Source organism: Adiantum capillus-veneris, chromosome 16 (assembly GCF_014529385.1).
Source record: "Adiantum capillus-veneris isolate H3 chromosome 16, ASM1452938v2, whole genome shotgun sequence".
Classification (NCBI taxonomy): Eukaryota; Viridiplantae; Streptophyta; class Polypodiopsida; order Polypodiales; family Pteridaceae; genus Adiantum; species Adiantum capillus-veneris.
Genome location: NC_140946.1, coordinates 86,018,979 through 86,036,257, shown reverse-complemented (window position 1 = coordinate 86,036,257; position 17,279 = coordinate 86,018,979). Strand labels below are relative to the sequence as shown.

Below are 17,279 nucleotides of genomic sequence, written 5' to 3'. Positions count from 1 at the left end.
CGTTGCATCGATTAGGTCTTAAGGAACACAAAGCTTGTATTGTACCAAGTCTCTCATTATGGGAGAATCTATAATACAAAAGCCTTTTGGAGGGGGGACATGCTCCAAGTAAATCCGGTCCTCAACTGTTGTCAACTTCTTTAATTCTCTCTCTTGCAAAGTATTGTTCATGCCAAGATAATTAGATATAATGAATATGTCGCTATCTATCATCAAGTCTTCTCTTTATGCTCTTGAAGAATTCTCTTAAAAATGATTACTATAGTTACTTTAATTATGCTACTTTCCATGTTACAAGTCCAATCCGTTACAAAGGGTGATGTCCTAATCGTAATAAATGAAGAGGACAAGTAGTTAATGTCCTTTCCCCTAATGACCAGGAACCCTTTAATACAAATTGATCAACTATCGACTTGCATAATGAAATTTTTAGGCTGCACAATTGTTAGCACCTACTCCACACGATTGAAAACACATGTATGAAGGGCCCACTATGATGTGACTCCATTGCAATGCATAGCAAAAAACAAGTCATGGGGAGAATGCAAATCGCAACAATGCAACCATTGCTTTTGCAACAACACTACCGGTCATATGACATCATGAAGTATTCAAAAATATGTGTACAACACCTAGCTTAAAGACAATTTACAAAATGCTTTATTCCATATGCCAAGTCTTTGTAATGGACTTTTCACATGGCAAATAAAGAAATCTATGCATGTCTACCAGAAAGTGGTGGATATGATGAGTTCTAGTATGCTAGTGTTAGGCCGCTTACACAAATTTTTGCCCTTGTCCATCCCTTTTCGGGAGGGGCATGCAAGCTGTCACCCACCACAAGAAATCCCTGTCTCTTTTGAACGATGGTCTTCAATCCAAGGCTTGGTTGCAATTAGGTCCATTGTGCCACTTGAGATTGTTGTGGTAGCCAAGTGTGATTTGGCTGTTACGTCCAATGTAGAAAGTCAATATTACAAAGCCCCTAGCAGGAGGGTTGCCCATATGCGAGCTAAGGGCATGCCATGTTTGCATCACACACTTGGGCGGGCGGTCATGTGTGACAACATGAGACGATGGCTTGCATTCACACATCTAGTCAACATGTGCGAGCTAGTTGCTTGGGGGGCATGTTTTCATGCCGCCTTAATCAATGAAGTCACACACGGTAGTATCCATTGGCTCTCCAACATTGGCCCCAACCACATTTAGGGTGAGGGAAGGGTAGCCTCGGGAGGTCGCTTGCCTCCTCTCTATCTATCAAGAGCATGGGGGAAGGGGATCTACCGTAGGCGTGCTTTTTGAGGCGTGGGAAAGATTGGGGCCGTGGCTTTGATCCTCCGAATTTACCAAAATTCTTGAATTTAATAAATTTCCTAAATCTGCATCGAATTGCATTGATAATAGAAAGCCAATTCCCAATAGATTTCAAAGAGCACACATTAGTGAAGTGGTTAGGGCACCGAGCTCCCAAGTCCCAAGGGTTATGTCTCAAGTTCAAATCACGAGGGCAGGGAGAGGGGTTGCTAGCTCGAATTTACAAGCATGACCTGAATTTATCATCGGACGACTGTCACATGCTCAACCGTTGATGGCCTCCCCCATGCCCGTGTAAGATAGTGCTGTGGGTCACCCGCCTGAATGAGGAAGATGGCCCATTGGCCATGACATGGCCGCCAACACTCTAAGGCCCCTGGCACACTAGGGCGCCTGCCCCTCTCCCACTTTGGATGTGGCCGCAACAATGCAGTCACACTAGGCTAATACCTTAAAGAATCGCATTCCCCTTCAGCGTAGCAGTGATAGCCAAGTGGTAAGGTGTCTGACTTTTACGCTATCTGTGCCAGATCTCAAGTCCTTTAAAATTCGTTCTCGTCTCGTCTCTTTGCAGACGGTCTTTGCTAGGAAAAAGATGGCCAGGGGGGATTGCCTGCCCCTCTAGCAGGGGTGTGAGGCCATGTTACACTTTTGGCTCGGCAAATAGCTGCCCGCCACCTAGGTATGGACAGCCATTGCCTGCCCAAGTGTGACGAGGGCCTAAAGTGTCCAGCGAATAGGTGTGACAGGGACCTCTGGAGTGGCGGAATACGGTGAGTATTGGCCGCCCAAGCTCGCCGCTGCTCAATTGAATTCCCTCAATGGCGTGGAACCAGCTAATGGGAGTGGAGCAGCGCGGGACGCTGCGGGTATTCCTACCATGAAAGATGGATGAGCAGCAGCTGCGGCGATGGCACACGACGTTTATCGTGCTCACATTGGCGATTAGAGTTGTCTCAGACGCAGAGCGAGTGGCGTGGAACAATGATAGCCCCTCCTTTTGTGGCGTCTCTCAAAAACAGGGTCGTCGTCCTTATCAAGAAGATAGGATCATCTGCATGCCTGACATCCTCTTGCCGGGCCCAGGTATGCATATTCAGATTAACGCTTGAAAGGAGAGCTTTGATGGACATGTGGCAATGACTTGTTCAATTGGGCTGTATGTGTCTAAGGTCCTGAAGAGGCTAAAACGAGCTACGGGATCCAAATTTACAGCAAATTTTTCACGTGTCGACTTTGTTTGTTTCATATGTAGAAAGTCCTCATGCATAACCTCAGAATGACATGTGATGCCATACAATGAGCCATACAAATAAAGAGGGGATCTCAACAATATATCATGCAAGGAACTTTTGCATGAGCCACTGCAGTATAGATCCTCTTAGAAATGCTGTTAACATTCACAATAGATTGATGTGGAGAGAGATTTTTCCTTATACGACTTAGGTGAAAATTGTGCTCTCTTTTGACATTTACCATGATCCCTGCCAAATTCCATTTCTCCGCTATAGAGTAACATCTTGGAAAGTCAGAGTTTTGGAGGCCATTTCCTGGGTTTGTGTATTGATCCAGGGAGTTAGGGCTTCTTTGTGGCTGTACACGGCCTTGTGAGGCTAGTCTCTCTTGATGAGGTCTCGGCATGTATGCAGTTTGTGTCTGGTCACCGGTCGGTGCCCAGTTTAGTAAGGCGGCCTGTTTTAGGGCAGATCACTTTCCATAATTTTTTGGTCCTTTAACTTTTTGGGCCATGCGTGATTTATGGGGAGTTGGTCCCCCCATATTGCGGAGAGTAGGAAGCTCTTTAGAGACCATCTGGCTCAGTTGTATAGGGAGGATCACTCTTGTATGGAGGTGCCAGCCTGTCACGGCATGTTTGCACTCTCTCTCTCTCTCTCTCTCTCTCTCTCTCTCTCTATATATATATATATATATATATATATATATATATATATATATATATATATGTATGTGTGTGTGTGTGTGTGTGTGAGAAATGTGGACTCGGCGGAAGGATCTCCTTGGGTAACCCCCAAGAAGACTGTTAAGATGCGTTCGCAACTTTCTTCTCGTAATTATGTACCTCCTGAAGTAAAATCTGTGGGGCAAAAACCTCTTCCTTGTAATGATAATCGCACTCTTGCAGATGCATGGAATAAGGTGGTGCACTCTTACAGGGATGCAGTGGTTCATGGGACTTCTCAAGCACCTGCAAGCTTTGTTGCCTCTGAGATAGGCATGCAAAATACTGTGGTTGAGTCATGGGTTGTTGATGTTGATGTGCATATGGGCACGCAAACTTAGTCCCCTCCTTACTTTGCCTTTGTACATAGAGAGAGAGAGAGAGAGAGAGAGAGAGAGAGAGAGAGAGAGAGAGAGAGAGAGAGAGAGAGAGAGAGAGAGAGAGAGAGAGAGAGAGAGAGAGAGAGAGAGAGAGAGAAATGAAATGAAATGTTATATTAATGTCTTCAAAAGGCCAAAGTGACCTATGAGACCAGAAAGTTACAATGTGGTGGATCCGATACAAAGTCAGAGTCAGAGTAACAAGATGACAACAATGACAAAAATGAAATGACAAATGTCACAATAAAATACTATGGAATCCTAAACTACTAGGTGTGAACAGCAGCTAGCTGGGATAGCTAGATCACAAGAGATCCAGCATCGGTCGCTGGCGGATCTCATCAATCTCCTCCATGGTCAGTAGTCTGATCGGGCGTCGTGCATGTCGAGCCAAAGTGATCCGAATCCTCTGATGCAGCCTCCGTCGATGCTGTGTAGTCCTCAGCAGTCATGGGCGTCTGGATCTTCCAAGCTCAGTCGCTCGGTCGATTAGTGTGCCTCTGGTGTGAGACGACGAGCTCTGCTGTGGTAGTAACTCCTCCGGGTGTCCAGTGGCAGCTCTAAAGAAATCTGTGATCTGTCTCTGGGACTGGCTAGCCTCCCCTCTCATCAGGCTCTCTCTGTGTCTGCGTAGCTCGAGCAAAAACAAACCCAAGCATCTCTGATCCTCGTACTGCATGACTCTGGAGAATGGTCCAAAGTCCTCTCTGAACAAGCGATGGAAGCAGCCTTGTATCTCGTAGTAGACGGGGCAGTGGCATGTGTAGTGCAACTCTGTCTCAGGCTCGATGTCACACAGGGGGCATGTCCTGGCCTCTGCTGGTACTCCACTGTAACTCCCAGTCTCGATCCGTAGCTGGTGTGAAGATGTACGTATTTGGCCGATAGCACATCGTATCCCATGAGACAAGTGGGTGTCCATGTATCTCGGCCTCGTCACAAAGCCATCAACCGTGAGCTGGAGGAGATGCTCTCTGTAGAAAGCCATCTTCGTGCCCAGCTCCTGTGCTGGTTGTATCCATGTCCTCCTGGTGTCTAGCTGAGTCAAGTCCTAGCGGATGAGCCTGGTGATCTCGGACTGTGTAAGAGTCAGAGAGGGTGCATCCAGTGAGTACTGGAAGGGAGGCAATTTGTCTATGCTGAACCCATGCGCGTGAAACCATGATGTCATCTCCCCATACCAGCATGCTGTATCTCCCTGCATGGCTAACTATCGAGAGGACTCAAGTGCAAGGCGAGCATATCTGTCTCTGGGAAGTTCCCACATGCGGTGTATGAAGGAGATCGATCTGGTGAGCGCCTCAACCACTAGTGGGGGGGCAGCTAGCTCTGCTCGAACAATAGCACGTGGTATTGAGGCCTTGGCTCTAATGAGCCGCGAGATCATAGAGACCAGAGGCTTCTCCATGTCCCCCCATCCATCGCTGCGGCCTGTCCTCCCGTGATGATCTAATGAAGGTCCCCAGATCTCAGCTCCATAAAGTAATGCAGAAGCCACCAGAGTGTCAAAGAGCCAGAGCTTCGTCCTAGGCTCCTGAAACTGAACCTGTGAACACATCCTTTCCAATCTCCACAATGCTGCATGGGCTCTGGTCAATCTAGTCTCTGCTGCGCTCCTCAATGAAAATGTGGGCCCACTAAAAACCACTCCGAGGTAAGTGTACGCATCTGTATACTCCACAGTCGCTTGGCCGTATGTGAATGCTGGTGCTGACCTCCTGATCCACTGTGGGGTGGTATTAAATACCATGACCTTGGTTTTACCAAGGTTGATGGACAAACCGCAAACCTATTCAAAGCATCCAAGTGACGTTGCAACCCCTCTGGAGAGTCGGAGATCAACACAATATCATCAACATATAACAATAATGGAATCCATGTCCCTGCCATCTGTGCACCTCTATCACCATCTCTCTCAATGTAGTCAGAAACCTCATCCACATACATACCAAATAGAGTAGGAGAGAGCGGGCAGCCCTGCTTCACCCCAATAGTGGAGTGAATCTGGGTGGATAGACCCTCTGAGGTGCGTACCTGCTCCACTACTGACCTGTATAATGCCATGACCCCCCAAATGAGCTATGTGGGTACCCCCATCTGCTGTAATCTACGCATCAATCTAGCTCTAGGCACTGTCAAAAGCTTTGCGGAAATCCACAAAGCTACAATAGATCCGTTTCCCACGCGATCTACCCTCCTCAATGATGGTTCTGAGTGTCAAGATATGGTCAAGAGAGAGAGAGAAGAAGAAGAAGAAGAAGAAGAAGGTTGTTTTAACGTTGTAGGAAACTATCCCAAGAGACCATAAAGATCTATTCGACGAGGAGAGTTGAAATCAAGACCTCTTATTCAAGAGGGAAATGGCATAACCAATCTACCACATTTGGGTGATAGAAAAGTTATACCATTTTCCTCTTTCTATTAGCGCGCGCGCACCCACACACCCACACACACCCGAGAAGAAGATTGTTTTAATGTCGTAGGAAACTAACTATCCACACACACACACACACACACACACACACAGAGAGAGAGAGAGAGAGAGAGAGAGAGAGTTTGAATTAACACACTCGGCAATGTACTAGATGATTATTACAATGTGTGTGTGTGTGTGTGTGTGGGGGGGGGGGGGGGGGGGCGCTTATATACCCCTCAATTAAATTGCCTGACCCAATTCTCATGTCAAATATGTTTAAAAATACCTAAAATTGGCAAAATAAAATATTAGGATCACATTGGGCATTCACTTGAGAAGCATAATTTTAACACCTTGTATCCACATTTTTAGCCCACAGAAAAGCCAAATTTGCGGCGTTCCAACTTTACCAAGAGAAGTCTGTCTTGGGCAGCCATATTCCGCTTTTTACGAAAAGCTTCTCAGAACCTATCTTTATTCTTGTGCTTGCGTCTTTACATGTATTCCTTTTTTTAGTTCAGGTTTCCTGCCAGACCAACAAAATATTCCCTTTCCGATGCTCCCGTCACCCCTGTTAAAGTTTAGGCATCTCAAGTGAGCTGCCCAATGTGATCCCATTATTTAGTTTGGCTTTTAAGTATTTATTTTACTTATTTGTCAAAGTCTTGGGTAGGGCAATTTACTGGGATTGCTATATAAGCAACCCCTTGCCTCCATTGTATATACATTTAGTTATTCATTGCGAAGGTTGATTGGTTCAGGAGACTCTCGTTCTCTCTCTTTCTCTTGTGCTCACTCCCCTTGGTCTCTACACTTCCGCATCGTAGACTTTGACATGGTATCAGAGCCACTTGGTGTAGCTTGTGCTTGAAGGCCTTGGACGTGGAGCAGCAGCCCCGCAAGAGAAGAGAACCGTGGACCCCTGTCGCCGACATTTCTCACCCCACCCTCTACTCATAGCATTCTAAAACGTTGGGTGTTAGTGCCCCTTCCGGCGGCGTTCTCTCCCCCTCAAGCTCGGTGTGTGCTTTGACTGCGAGCGTTTTAAAACGCTGTACCCTTGCAGCGCTGCCCACCTCTCTGCTCTGCTGCGTTTTGAGACGCCAGTGGCAACGGTGCCCCCTCCCCAGCCCTTTGTGCGATAGCGTGTTGAAACGCTCCTCCCTTGCCTTGCTTAACGGTGGGGCTCCCTTCTTGGCAGAAAAGGTGTACCCCCCCATCCCATCCAGTGTTTTGAAACGCTGCTAGTCGACAGTGCCCCCTTTAGTGACGACATCCGACCCCGCTTCTGTTGCGTTTTGATATGCGGCGATAGATTGGGAAGGTGTGGCTTTGTGTCCAATTTACGGATGTTGTGGAGCGGCATGGGAGAAGCAAAACTGCAGTTTGGGAGCATTTTGAAGCTCAAAATTTAGGGCAAAGCTCCGTGGATCGGCTTGGGTTGAAGGAAGGAAGTTTCCTGTAGTGGCTTGGGAGACGGAAAGACGAACAGAGGGTGGACCTTAAGAGGGGCAGTTTGGAGATTCTTTTTGCAACTTGGGGTTCGTGCCATAGTAACCCGGAATGGGAACGGGGAACGGGAACGGGAACGGGAGGATCCGAAACGGGATGGGAACGGGGAGGAGGAGGGGGGGGCGGAACGGGAACAGGGCCGGAACGGTCCACCTAGAGTAAGGCTTGAATTACCTCCATTCAGCTTAGTCACAAATAAACTCCTAAACAACCCCAAAACTGCCCCCAAATTTGCCCCCTAAACTGCACCAAATATGTTCCCCGAACAACCCCAAATCTGCCTCCAAAAGCCCACTTTTTTTCTCCAAATGCTTACTTTTGCCCGTTTCGCCCCGCGTTTCGCCGTTTCGCCTCATGTTTCGCCTCGTTCCCCCCATTCCGGAACACTGCTAGAACACCATTCCGGAATGGCGTCTCGTTCCCATCTCCATTTCGAGAACGGGACTCGTCCGGAACGCCGTTTCGGAACGTTTGGGCTGTGTTCCCCCCGTTCCCTGTTACACTGGTTCGTGCGGCTACCCTTGGAGTGCGAGAAGGTTTCTCGGAATTCAAGTTCTTGCAACTTCAAAATGGCCTCCCCTTGCTCGAGCACGCCCAACGACATCGACCAAAACCGACCAAAAGCTATGGATAACGGATTGTCAACCATCCATTTAGCGGCCTATGCATCGGCACAATTCTCAAGGAACCCGACAAATTGTTTGGCTCGAGTTTGTGAAGTCAAAAGCAAATGGAGGAGTTCGCTAGAGGACAGCGACGACAAAGCTCAGTTGGACAAGGATGGCAGTACCAGTACTCAGTTAGCTTCCTTGGTACCCACGAGGTACGACTAGAGTTGTCATAAATGTGACTTGACGCTTTGTTTGGCTCGGGAGTTTGAAGCCAAAGGCAAAAGCAGGAACTCACAGGAAGACAAGGATAAAGACAAGCTGGACAAAGATTACGGTAATAAGAGGAGATCGACATGGCACTCGTGGTGGTGGCCACAGTGGCCTCGACGTCAGATTTCTAGTCAAATGACAGGTGTCACCACTAGCTTCAGTGAGAGAGAGGCTTGTGAGTGGCAGAGAGGGGCAAACAATGCTCCTTATGATTAATTTGGACCCTTGTGTTGGACCCGTATGTCGGAATTCAATGCACATGTTATTGGTGTTTGGACATGTAGGTCGGAGTTGAATGCACATGCATCTGGCAGGGAACCAATTGGACGTCTAAAACACTATGGATGAGTGCGCCAATCCATTGTTGTTGGTCAGATTATGGACAGGATGTGTTCCAGAGTTCATTATCTTGGAGTTTTATATTTTGGACGTGATATGTTCACAGTTCACTAATGGGGATTATTGGACGTAGTGTGGACTACAGTTCAAAGTTTCTACAAAGGCAACCGATGCTCAAGATGGCATTACTTTCAGGTACAAAGTTGAGTAGAGCAACAACGAGGTGTATCTAGTATGCCGGCTGGTGCTGTGGTGTCCATGGTAGCTTCTTCATCGACTTGGTCTCACTATTGATGTCCACTATGAGCTGCAAAGAGGGTGTTAAAGTTTAGGCATCTGAAGTGAACTGCCCAATGTGATCCCATTATTTAGCTTGGCTTTTAGGTATTTATTTTACTTATTTGTTAAAGTCTTGGGTAGGGCAATTCACTGGGATTGCTGTATAAGCAACCCCTTGCCTCCATTGTATACACATTTCAGTTATTCATTGGCAAGGTTGATTGGTTCAGGAGACTCTCTCTCTCTCTCTCTCTCTCTCTCTCTCTCTCTCTCTCTCCCCCCCCCCCCTTGGTCTCTACGCTTCCGCATTGTCGACTTTGACAACCCCATCGGGTGACGCATTAGGAATATTCGTTTCTTGGTCTCTTCTACTGAACTAACGGTACAACCCCTTCCCGATGTTTAATGTCACCCATCATATGACACATCAGAGTTGTCCGTTCTTGATGGCTTTTAATAATTCCAGTAGATCTGCAGTTCCTAACCTTACGATTCAGGTGCACACATTTAAATATCCTAATTTCAATAAAAAGAAATTACTCAAAAAAATAAAAAAATAGTCCATTTAACAACATCCCTTTGGCTTCTAAACAGTTGTCCTCAACTGTAGTGCTTGTACATATCCTTCCAGTTATAGAGTGCTAATTCCTGCTTGGTTGTCCCTTGAGCATCCAAAGTGTAACCGGTCTTGATGATGGATGGTCTGCGCCGGTTGGAGTATCCCTTGTGTAGTTAGAGTGTAGGTCCTCAGCAATGAACGCTGACTCCATCATCCTCTGAAGGGCATTATGAGGATACACCTTCACGCTCTTCCAAAGTTGTGGTAGGAGACCTGCTTCGAATTCTCTCATCTTTTCCTCGTCGGAAATCTTCATGAAAGGAGTAACCTTCAGAAGAGCCAACCAATGCTTGTCAACATAAGTGGTGACTTTCTCATGTTCTCTCTGGGTGAGCCAATCCCATTCCTTCTAGATGTCCTTTTCAAAATCTGGTGGAAGGAATTGTTCTTAAAATTCAGCTTTGAACTGAGTCCACGTATTGGCTTGAGAGCCTTCCAGAACCTTGGCTAACCACTGGTTGCTTGCGGTCTCCTTGAGATACATCCCAACATGACGCAACTTGGATTTTTTCGTGAAGTGCTCATTAGCGAAAGCAACTTCAAACTGCCTGATAAAGGACAGTGCTTTAGAGATATCTATCCGTCCAGTATAGCTGTCAAACTTGACATCCTTGTCGCCAGATTTGAAAATCCTCGAGTGGCGATGAGACTTGCGATTATCCTTCTTGAATTTGGGGTTTTCTTTAGTTTTACATAGGGCAATAGTAGTAGTGGCTTCTTTCTTCTTGGGAGAAGATTTAGATACTGTATGAGAAGTGGAAGTAGTATAATCAGGAGAGTAAGATGGAGAAGAGATAGAGACATCCTTGCTTTCATCCAACAGAGAGAGTTCCTTTTCCTGGCCTTTGCTCTTTGTAGGCCGTTTGTTCCGATCCGAAGATTCCTTGTGCGTATCGGCACCATCCTCAGCATGTTCCTCCTGCGGTTTTGTACCACCTGCAATATTTGCCTGATCTGTTCCTTGCGTGTTCTTAAGTCCATCCAAAATCTTCTTGGTTGCAATTTTGTAGGCTGAGCTCGCACTTGCTGAAGTTGCTCTTTAGCGCTTCTCCCTTGGCCCGACATGGTTATTCCCGTACCTCCCGTAATCGTCCTTCTTTGCACAGAAAGAGAGGAATCCAAGCTCTGATACCACTGTCACAAACGGGAGCGCACACGAATAATCAACAAGCTGAAAATAAATAAACTTTCAACTAAAAGAGTCGAGGGAGAAGATCGACACAGTATTTGGGACCAGCAGATGGGTTGGTCTCCCCCCCTAAAGAGAATCTTTATTAGGGAGAATCTTTTTACAAGCACAAGAACCACAGTGACCCCTCTGTTCTAGATCTTCTGAGTCGATGGTCAATTTCCTTCCCGTGGAAGGGCCATCAGCTAGAGAGAGGAGAGAGAGTGGGGGAGCTTCCGCTGGCTGCTAGAGAGAGGAGAGAGAGTTTGCGCTGCCTTTTTAATTCAGCCGGGCTGTCAACGTTGAGTTTTTTTTATCAAGCCTTGCTTTTTATTTTAAGAGGGTTGCCCACTTATCAAGTGGGCAGCCGGTCACTAATTTTAAAAAAGTGTGAACCTGGCCAAAACTTAAAAATACTCAGTGAGCTGAAAATTGGTGCTATACGAACACATTCCAGGTGTCCCCGGATGCAGTTCACACGCACAAATGCTATGCAGACTTTAGGAAAAGCTTCTCATAACCCATCTTTATTCTTGTGCTTGCATCTTTACGCGTATTCCTAGTTCCAGTTAGGGTTTCCTGCCAGACCAACAAAATATTCCTTTTCCGATGCTCCCGTCACCCCATCACGTGACGCATCAAGAGTATTCGTTTCTCGGTCTCTCCTACCAAACTAACGGTACAACCCCTTCCCGATGTTTAATGTTACCCATCGTATGACACATCAGAGTTGTCCGTTCCTGATGGCTTCTAATAATTCCAGTAGATCTACAGTTCCTAACCTTACAGTTCAAGTGCCCTCACTCTCTCTCTCTCTCTCTCTCTGCTATTCTTGGCTGGATTCAGACCGGCTATTCCTGTCGGTTATTGGAGCCTATAAAAGCAACACACGCCCCACTTTCTGGATACAGAGAATTGCCAGTGATAGCAGCAAGGAACACTTCCCACAGAGAACCTGCAAGTGATCGAGCGAAGGCAGTGCGCGAGGTCTCGTTTCCCGCACTTGGAGCAACACGTATCAATCGTGAATTCATGATTCGCGTTCTTGTTTCATGTTTGTGCTTTTGCAGGTACTCCATCACGGAGAAGGAGCAACGAGGCCCAGAGATTCCGTTTCCGGAATCGGGAATAGTCTGTAGAGCTTCACTCTTTAGAATAGAAGAAAACACATTTGAGACACATTTAAATATCCTAATTTCAATAAAAAGAAATTACTCAAAAAAATAAGAAAATAGTCCTTTTAGCAACAATGGGTGCTGGACTTGAGGGCCAATACTCTCTGAAGAGGAACTACGCCTCTTTCATGTCGGCTCAAGTGAGTGTGAAGTCTTGATTTTGCCTCATTGTACATATGCTGTTTTTTTTTGGGAGTCTCCCCCCCATGATTGTTGTAGCCCTCTCTTGTAGAGGTGGTTGTAGCCCTATGGGCAGTTTCATTAACTAATAGAAGGATCTTAAGAAGAAGAAAAAAGTGTGGTCTTTTTTTGTTTTGTTGCAGCTAATTACGATTGTATCCTTGTTTTTTTGTTGGCACGAGGTGCTAGCCGGTTACAAAAAGCTTGATGCCACCAACTACCAGGGTTGTAAAGTGCTTATGGAGGCGGTGTTTGAGACCTACAACTTTATCTTGAAGGTGAATTATGAGATTGGTCGTCAAAATCTCCTAAGGCCCATACCCTCTGTTCGAAGGAGTTAGAGAAGCTTGAGCAGTACCAATGCTCATGGGATTGGTTGAATGCAAGGATCTGGCCTTTTATCTTCCTAAATTGTACTCGGCGGGCACTAGGACATATTTGGAGTATGATCAATGTAGGCTTGCCTTGAATCTAGTGTGGCACTTGTGGAATTTTTCACATATATCTTCTTTTACTTGGTTGAATAAGTTGGCAGGTAGTCGACAAACTGGGATTTTGGATCTGAAACAAAAGAGAAAATCAAGATTAGACCACCACTCTAGACTTTGTTTGCTTGTTGCTACTACTAAACCTGTTATCTTAATGTCTAGCCTTTGGTTGCCGTGCTCGAATCAAATGCCTTTTCCTTCTTTCCATGACCCGGATGATTTTTCCATAAGACTTATGTAGCTGACCATCCGACATGAAGCGTAATGTGTACAACTGGTGTTTTATGAGGCAACAATTGGTCTTACATATTTTGGCGGTTGTTTAACACTGCTTTCTTGCTTCTTTAAATAGCCATTGAGGCTTGTGGGATGCTTCATTCACTTGAGCGACTAGTTTTACTTTATTGTTCTTGGTGAGGCTTATAATGTTGTCCTGTTCTTAAGTGAACACGTTTTACTATATCAATTGTGTCTGGGTTTAAGGTGACGTGTCTAATGATTAATATAGAGACACAATGAAGCATGCTGCAAGTTTAAGATTCTAAATTTTCTTATTTAATTCTGCCGCGCAGGTGGCTGTTCAAGCCATGTGGGCTTGTTTGGGGTATTTGATGGTCATAATGGAGCTGAAGCTAGTGAATATGCATCCACATGTTTACCCCATATGCTTCGTCATCATACATGGTCTATTTTAATGCTTGAATCAAATCATGCTGGCGGTGATATTTGTTTAGAGCCTGAATCTGCTGGAGGAGATCTGCGAGACCCGTCATTTCTTTGTGTGAATGAAAGATTGTGGCAACGTTTTACCAGTGGTTATGAGAAAATGTTTTTCGGCAATTGCGAAGATACGCAGCTGTCTACCTGTTGGTACAGGGCAGTATTAAAAGAGGCAATCTCAAGATCTTTGGCTGATTTAGATTCTGCATTGAGAAAAGTGAGTTGGCAAGCAATAGTTTAGATTTATTTGGCTGCCTTATCTGTTTTGAGTTACGAAAGGTTGGTTTTGTAGAACTTCAATAAAAAGGTTCACCAAAGTGGTACAACAGCAGTTGTGGTGCTGAAGGTGGACAGTCATTTACTTGTTGCAAATATTGGCGATTCTCAAGCCTTCATATGTTCGTCGTTTATATCAGCAGACTTTTTTCAATCTGGAATTATGGAAGGTTATTTGTACTGAATTTTGTCTTATGTATTTAAATGGGAAACTATTGATGCACAAGGGAGAGGGAAGACTATTTGCTTTGTCACACTGTGATACAGATATAGAAAAGAAGAAAATATTCAAACCTAAGATTGCTGAAGTACTTTACCGAAAATTTGCAGAACAGCTTACAAGGATATCTAGATCGTCATAATCTAAGGCAAATCACATGGGTGAAAGTTGTGACTAGGGTCACGTACTAGCAGGTTAGAGTAAACCTTCTTGTGCTACAATGTGTTTCCTGTTTGGGAATGCAAAAGTCATATACCAGAGAGCATGAATTTGGAAAGGCCCTCACTTTTTATGTTGTGCTCAGTAGCCTAGCAAACTGGTTAGCCATTTGTGATGGCTTTTATATTCACAAGCCGAATGATGCAATATGCTAATGGATTTACTGTTTTCAATTAATGCAGATGCACCGGAGATGAATATATATCTCTCTAATGAAGCTGCTGGAAGATTTGTACCTTCAATATTAACCAAAGAGCTTACAGTTGCCCATCATCCTGACAGAGCGGATGAGAAGTTTCGTATTGAAGCTGCAGGTGGTTTTGTATCGACATGGGGAGGAGTGGCAAGAGTGAATGGCCAACTTGCAGTTTCCAGAGCCCTTGGTGATGCCATGTTCAAAAAGTAAGTCAAGAAAGAGTTTTTATTTAGAAAATGATTTAGTATGATGTGAGTTTACTGCATTGTAACTAACAAGGTTTTTATTTTTGTTCAATCTGTTTCTGAGAATACCGACATTATTAGCGATTCCCAAAGCAAGTCATTTATCTCATGTAACTGTTTTTGGCATCGTAACATGGGAAAGGGGGTGGTTGGGTGGAAGGACTGAACATATTAGGGAACAGTGGTTAAAGTGGTAATCAAGAAACTTTTTTTTTTGAATTTTAATAAACTTCACACATGCACTTGGTGAGTACAAATTATGACCACAAAATGAACCAAATAGAAGACAATTTTTGAGTCTTATTAGAAAATAATGCTTATCAAGGATTAGTGGCATTATGTGGATACATTATGAATACTTTTAGGGAGATGAACTTGTGACTTTTAAGATGTTTATGCTAGGCTCTATAGAGCTCCAATTGGAAAATACGAAAGACCTGGCCTCTACACCACGTGACATTGTGAGGCCTGAATTTGCTTCACATTCCATGATGATTGAGGCTCTCCTGTAGAGAATTAGCTTTGCTTAAATGGTTTGAACTTTGAACAATGGGTAGAGACAAGTGTCAGGCATAGTGGATGATAAATGCGACAAAGAATCAAACATCACACCAACGTAAACAACACTCTTGCATGATTTTTTTATAGCTCTTTGGTTCCTCCGTGACCTTGAGAGAAATGAAAGCGCTGAGAGAGAGAGAGAGAGAGAGAGAGAGAGAGAGAGAGAGAGAGAGAGAGAGAGAGAGAGAGAGAGAGAGAGAGAGAGAGAGATATGAAATGTTATATTAATGTCTTCAAAAGGCCAGAATGACCTATGAGACCAAACTGATACAAAAGTGGTGAATCTGTTACAATGTCTGGGTACCTTAGTACTAAAGTACTAAGTGTGAAAAGTGTGAAAATAAATGTGAAAAACTAAATACAAAGTAGTAGATAAATTTCTTAGGAGCATTCTGGGTGTCTGGCTAGAATGCTTCTAATCCTTTGTTGTAGTCTCCTCCGGTGAAGTGTGCTTCTGCATCTCGGCCGTGGTCGTCTCGATTTCCTAAGCTCAATTGCCTTGTCAATGAGGGTGCCTTTGGTATGAATGTGGGTACTCCTTTGTGCTGGCTGCTGGCCTCTTGCTTCTCCTTCCACTCCTGCTTCTCTCGATTTGAAGAAATCTGTGATCTGCCTCTGAGGCTGTAGTGCTCTTTGTCTTCTCATTAGATTATCCCTGTGCCGATGTAGTTCCATTAGGTACAAGCCTAAGCATCTTTGATCTTGGTATTGCATGACTCTATCTAGAGGTCCAAAGCCTTCTTTAAATAGGCAATGGAAACGCCCACGTATCTCATAGTATACGGTGCAATGCATATGTAGTGTAATTCTGTCTCTGGCTCCATTCCGCATAACTTGCAAATTCTGCTCTCAGGTGGGATTCCCCTAAATTTGCCAAATTCAATTTCCAGTTGGTGTGAGGATGTACGAATGACCAATAGCACATCTCAAACCATGAGACAGATGGGTATCCATGTAGCTCGGGCGAATCACAAATCCGTCTTCAGATAGCTGTAGGAAGTTTTCTTTGTAGTCGGCCATCTTTGTGCCCAATTCTTGTGTAGGGTCTACCCATGTCCTCTTAGTATCCAACTGTATAAGATCCTGACGGATGATTTTATTAATCTCCGTTCGTGTAATTGCCAGTGATGGAGCCTCAAGAGAGTATTGGAAGGGGGGTAATCTTTCCATACTGAACTCGTGTCTCTGAAACCACGAGGACAGTTGGGCATACCAGCATGATGTATCCCCTTTCATTGCTAATTGTCGTGAGGATTCGAGGGCCAGTCTAGTATATCGGCAATTATTTGTATCCCACAAACCATGTATAAAGGACACTGATCTGGTAAGAGCTTCAATTTCTATCGGAGGGGCAGCTAGTTCCGCTCGGGTAATCGCGTGTGGTACGCAGGCCTTGGCTCTAATCATTCGGGAAATCATAGATACCAAAGGTCTCTCCATTGACTTCCAATTATCCTGATCCACAGATGGTCCCCAAATCTGGACCCCATAAAGCATAGCTGAAGCCACCACAGTATCAAAGAGCCAAAGTTTTGTTCGTGGTTCCTGAAACTTCACTTGTGAACACGTTCTCTCCAACCCTCCCAAGGCCGCAGAGGCTCTGGACAATCTAGCATCCGCTGCTTTCTTAAGAGTAAACTTAGGTCCTGCAAATACCACACCAAGGTATGTGTATGCATATGTGTACTCTACTGTATCATGGCCATATGCAGATGTGGGTGCCGATCTCCTAACCCACTGCGGTGTGGTGTTAAACACCATAACTTTGGTTTTACCCAAGTTTACCGACAGTCCACTGTCCTCCGCGAATTTATGTAATGCATCTAGCTGCCTCTGCATTCCATCTGGTGATTCTGCTATCAATACAATATCATCTGCACCAACAAAGGGATCCATGACCCTGCAAGTTGAGCACCTCTGTCACCCTCTCTATCAATGTAATCTGATACCTCATCTATGTACATACCAAATAAAGTAGGGGACAGTGGGCATCCCTGCTTTACTCCAACGGTGGAATGAACAATGTCGGAATCCCCTTCTGGAGTACGTACATAACTAGTTACTGACCCGTATAAGGCTATGATCCCCCAAATAATCTCTTTGGGGACCCCTAACTCTTGCATCCTGC

At 45.0% G+C, this 17,279-nt stretch overlaps 1 protein-coding gene across 15 annotated transcripts in view; it reads left to right on the top strand.

The window, feature by feature from the left end:
• Positions 1-2,073: 2,073 nt before the first annotated feature.
• Positions 2,074-17,279, top strand: part of LOC147439388 (uncharacterized) — a 258,172-nt gene continuing 242,966 nt past the window's right edge. For 11 of the 15 annotated variants that reach the window (XR_015184590.1, XR_015184591.1, XR_015184592.1 and 8 more), the window contains exons 1-4: positions 2,075-2,403; positions 13,287-13,651; positions 13,727-13,880; positions 14,332-14,551. Coding sequence is in view for 12 of the 15 variants with exons in the window: in XM_086485227.1 (XP_086341353.1) it covers positions 2,205-2,403; positions 13,287-13,651; positions 13,727-13,880; positions 14,332-14,551 (938 nt within the window). In the remaining 3 variants the exon portion in view is untranslated. Of the gene's footprint in view, positions 2,404-13,286; positions 13,652-13,726; positions 13,881-14,040; positions 14,125-14,331; positions 14,552-17,279 lie in introns of those variants that run through there. The other 4 variants (XM_086485237.1, XM_086485238.1, XM_086485235.1 and 1 more) reach the window with 4 other exon arrangements.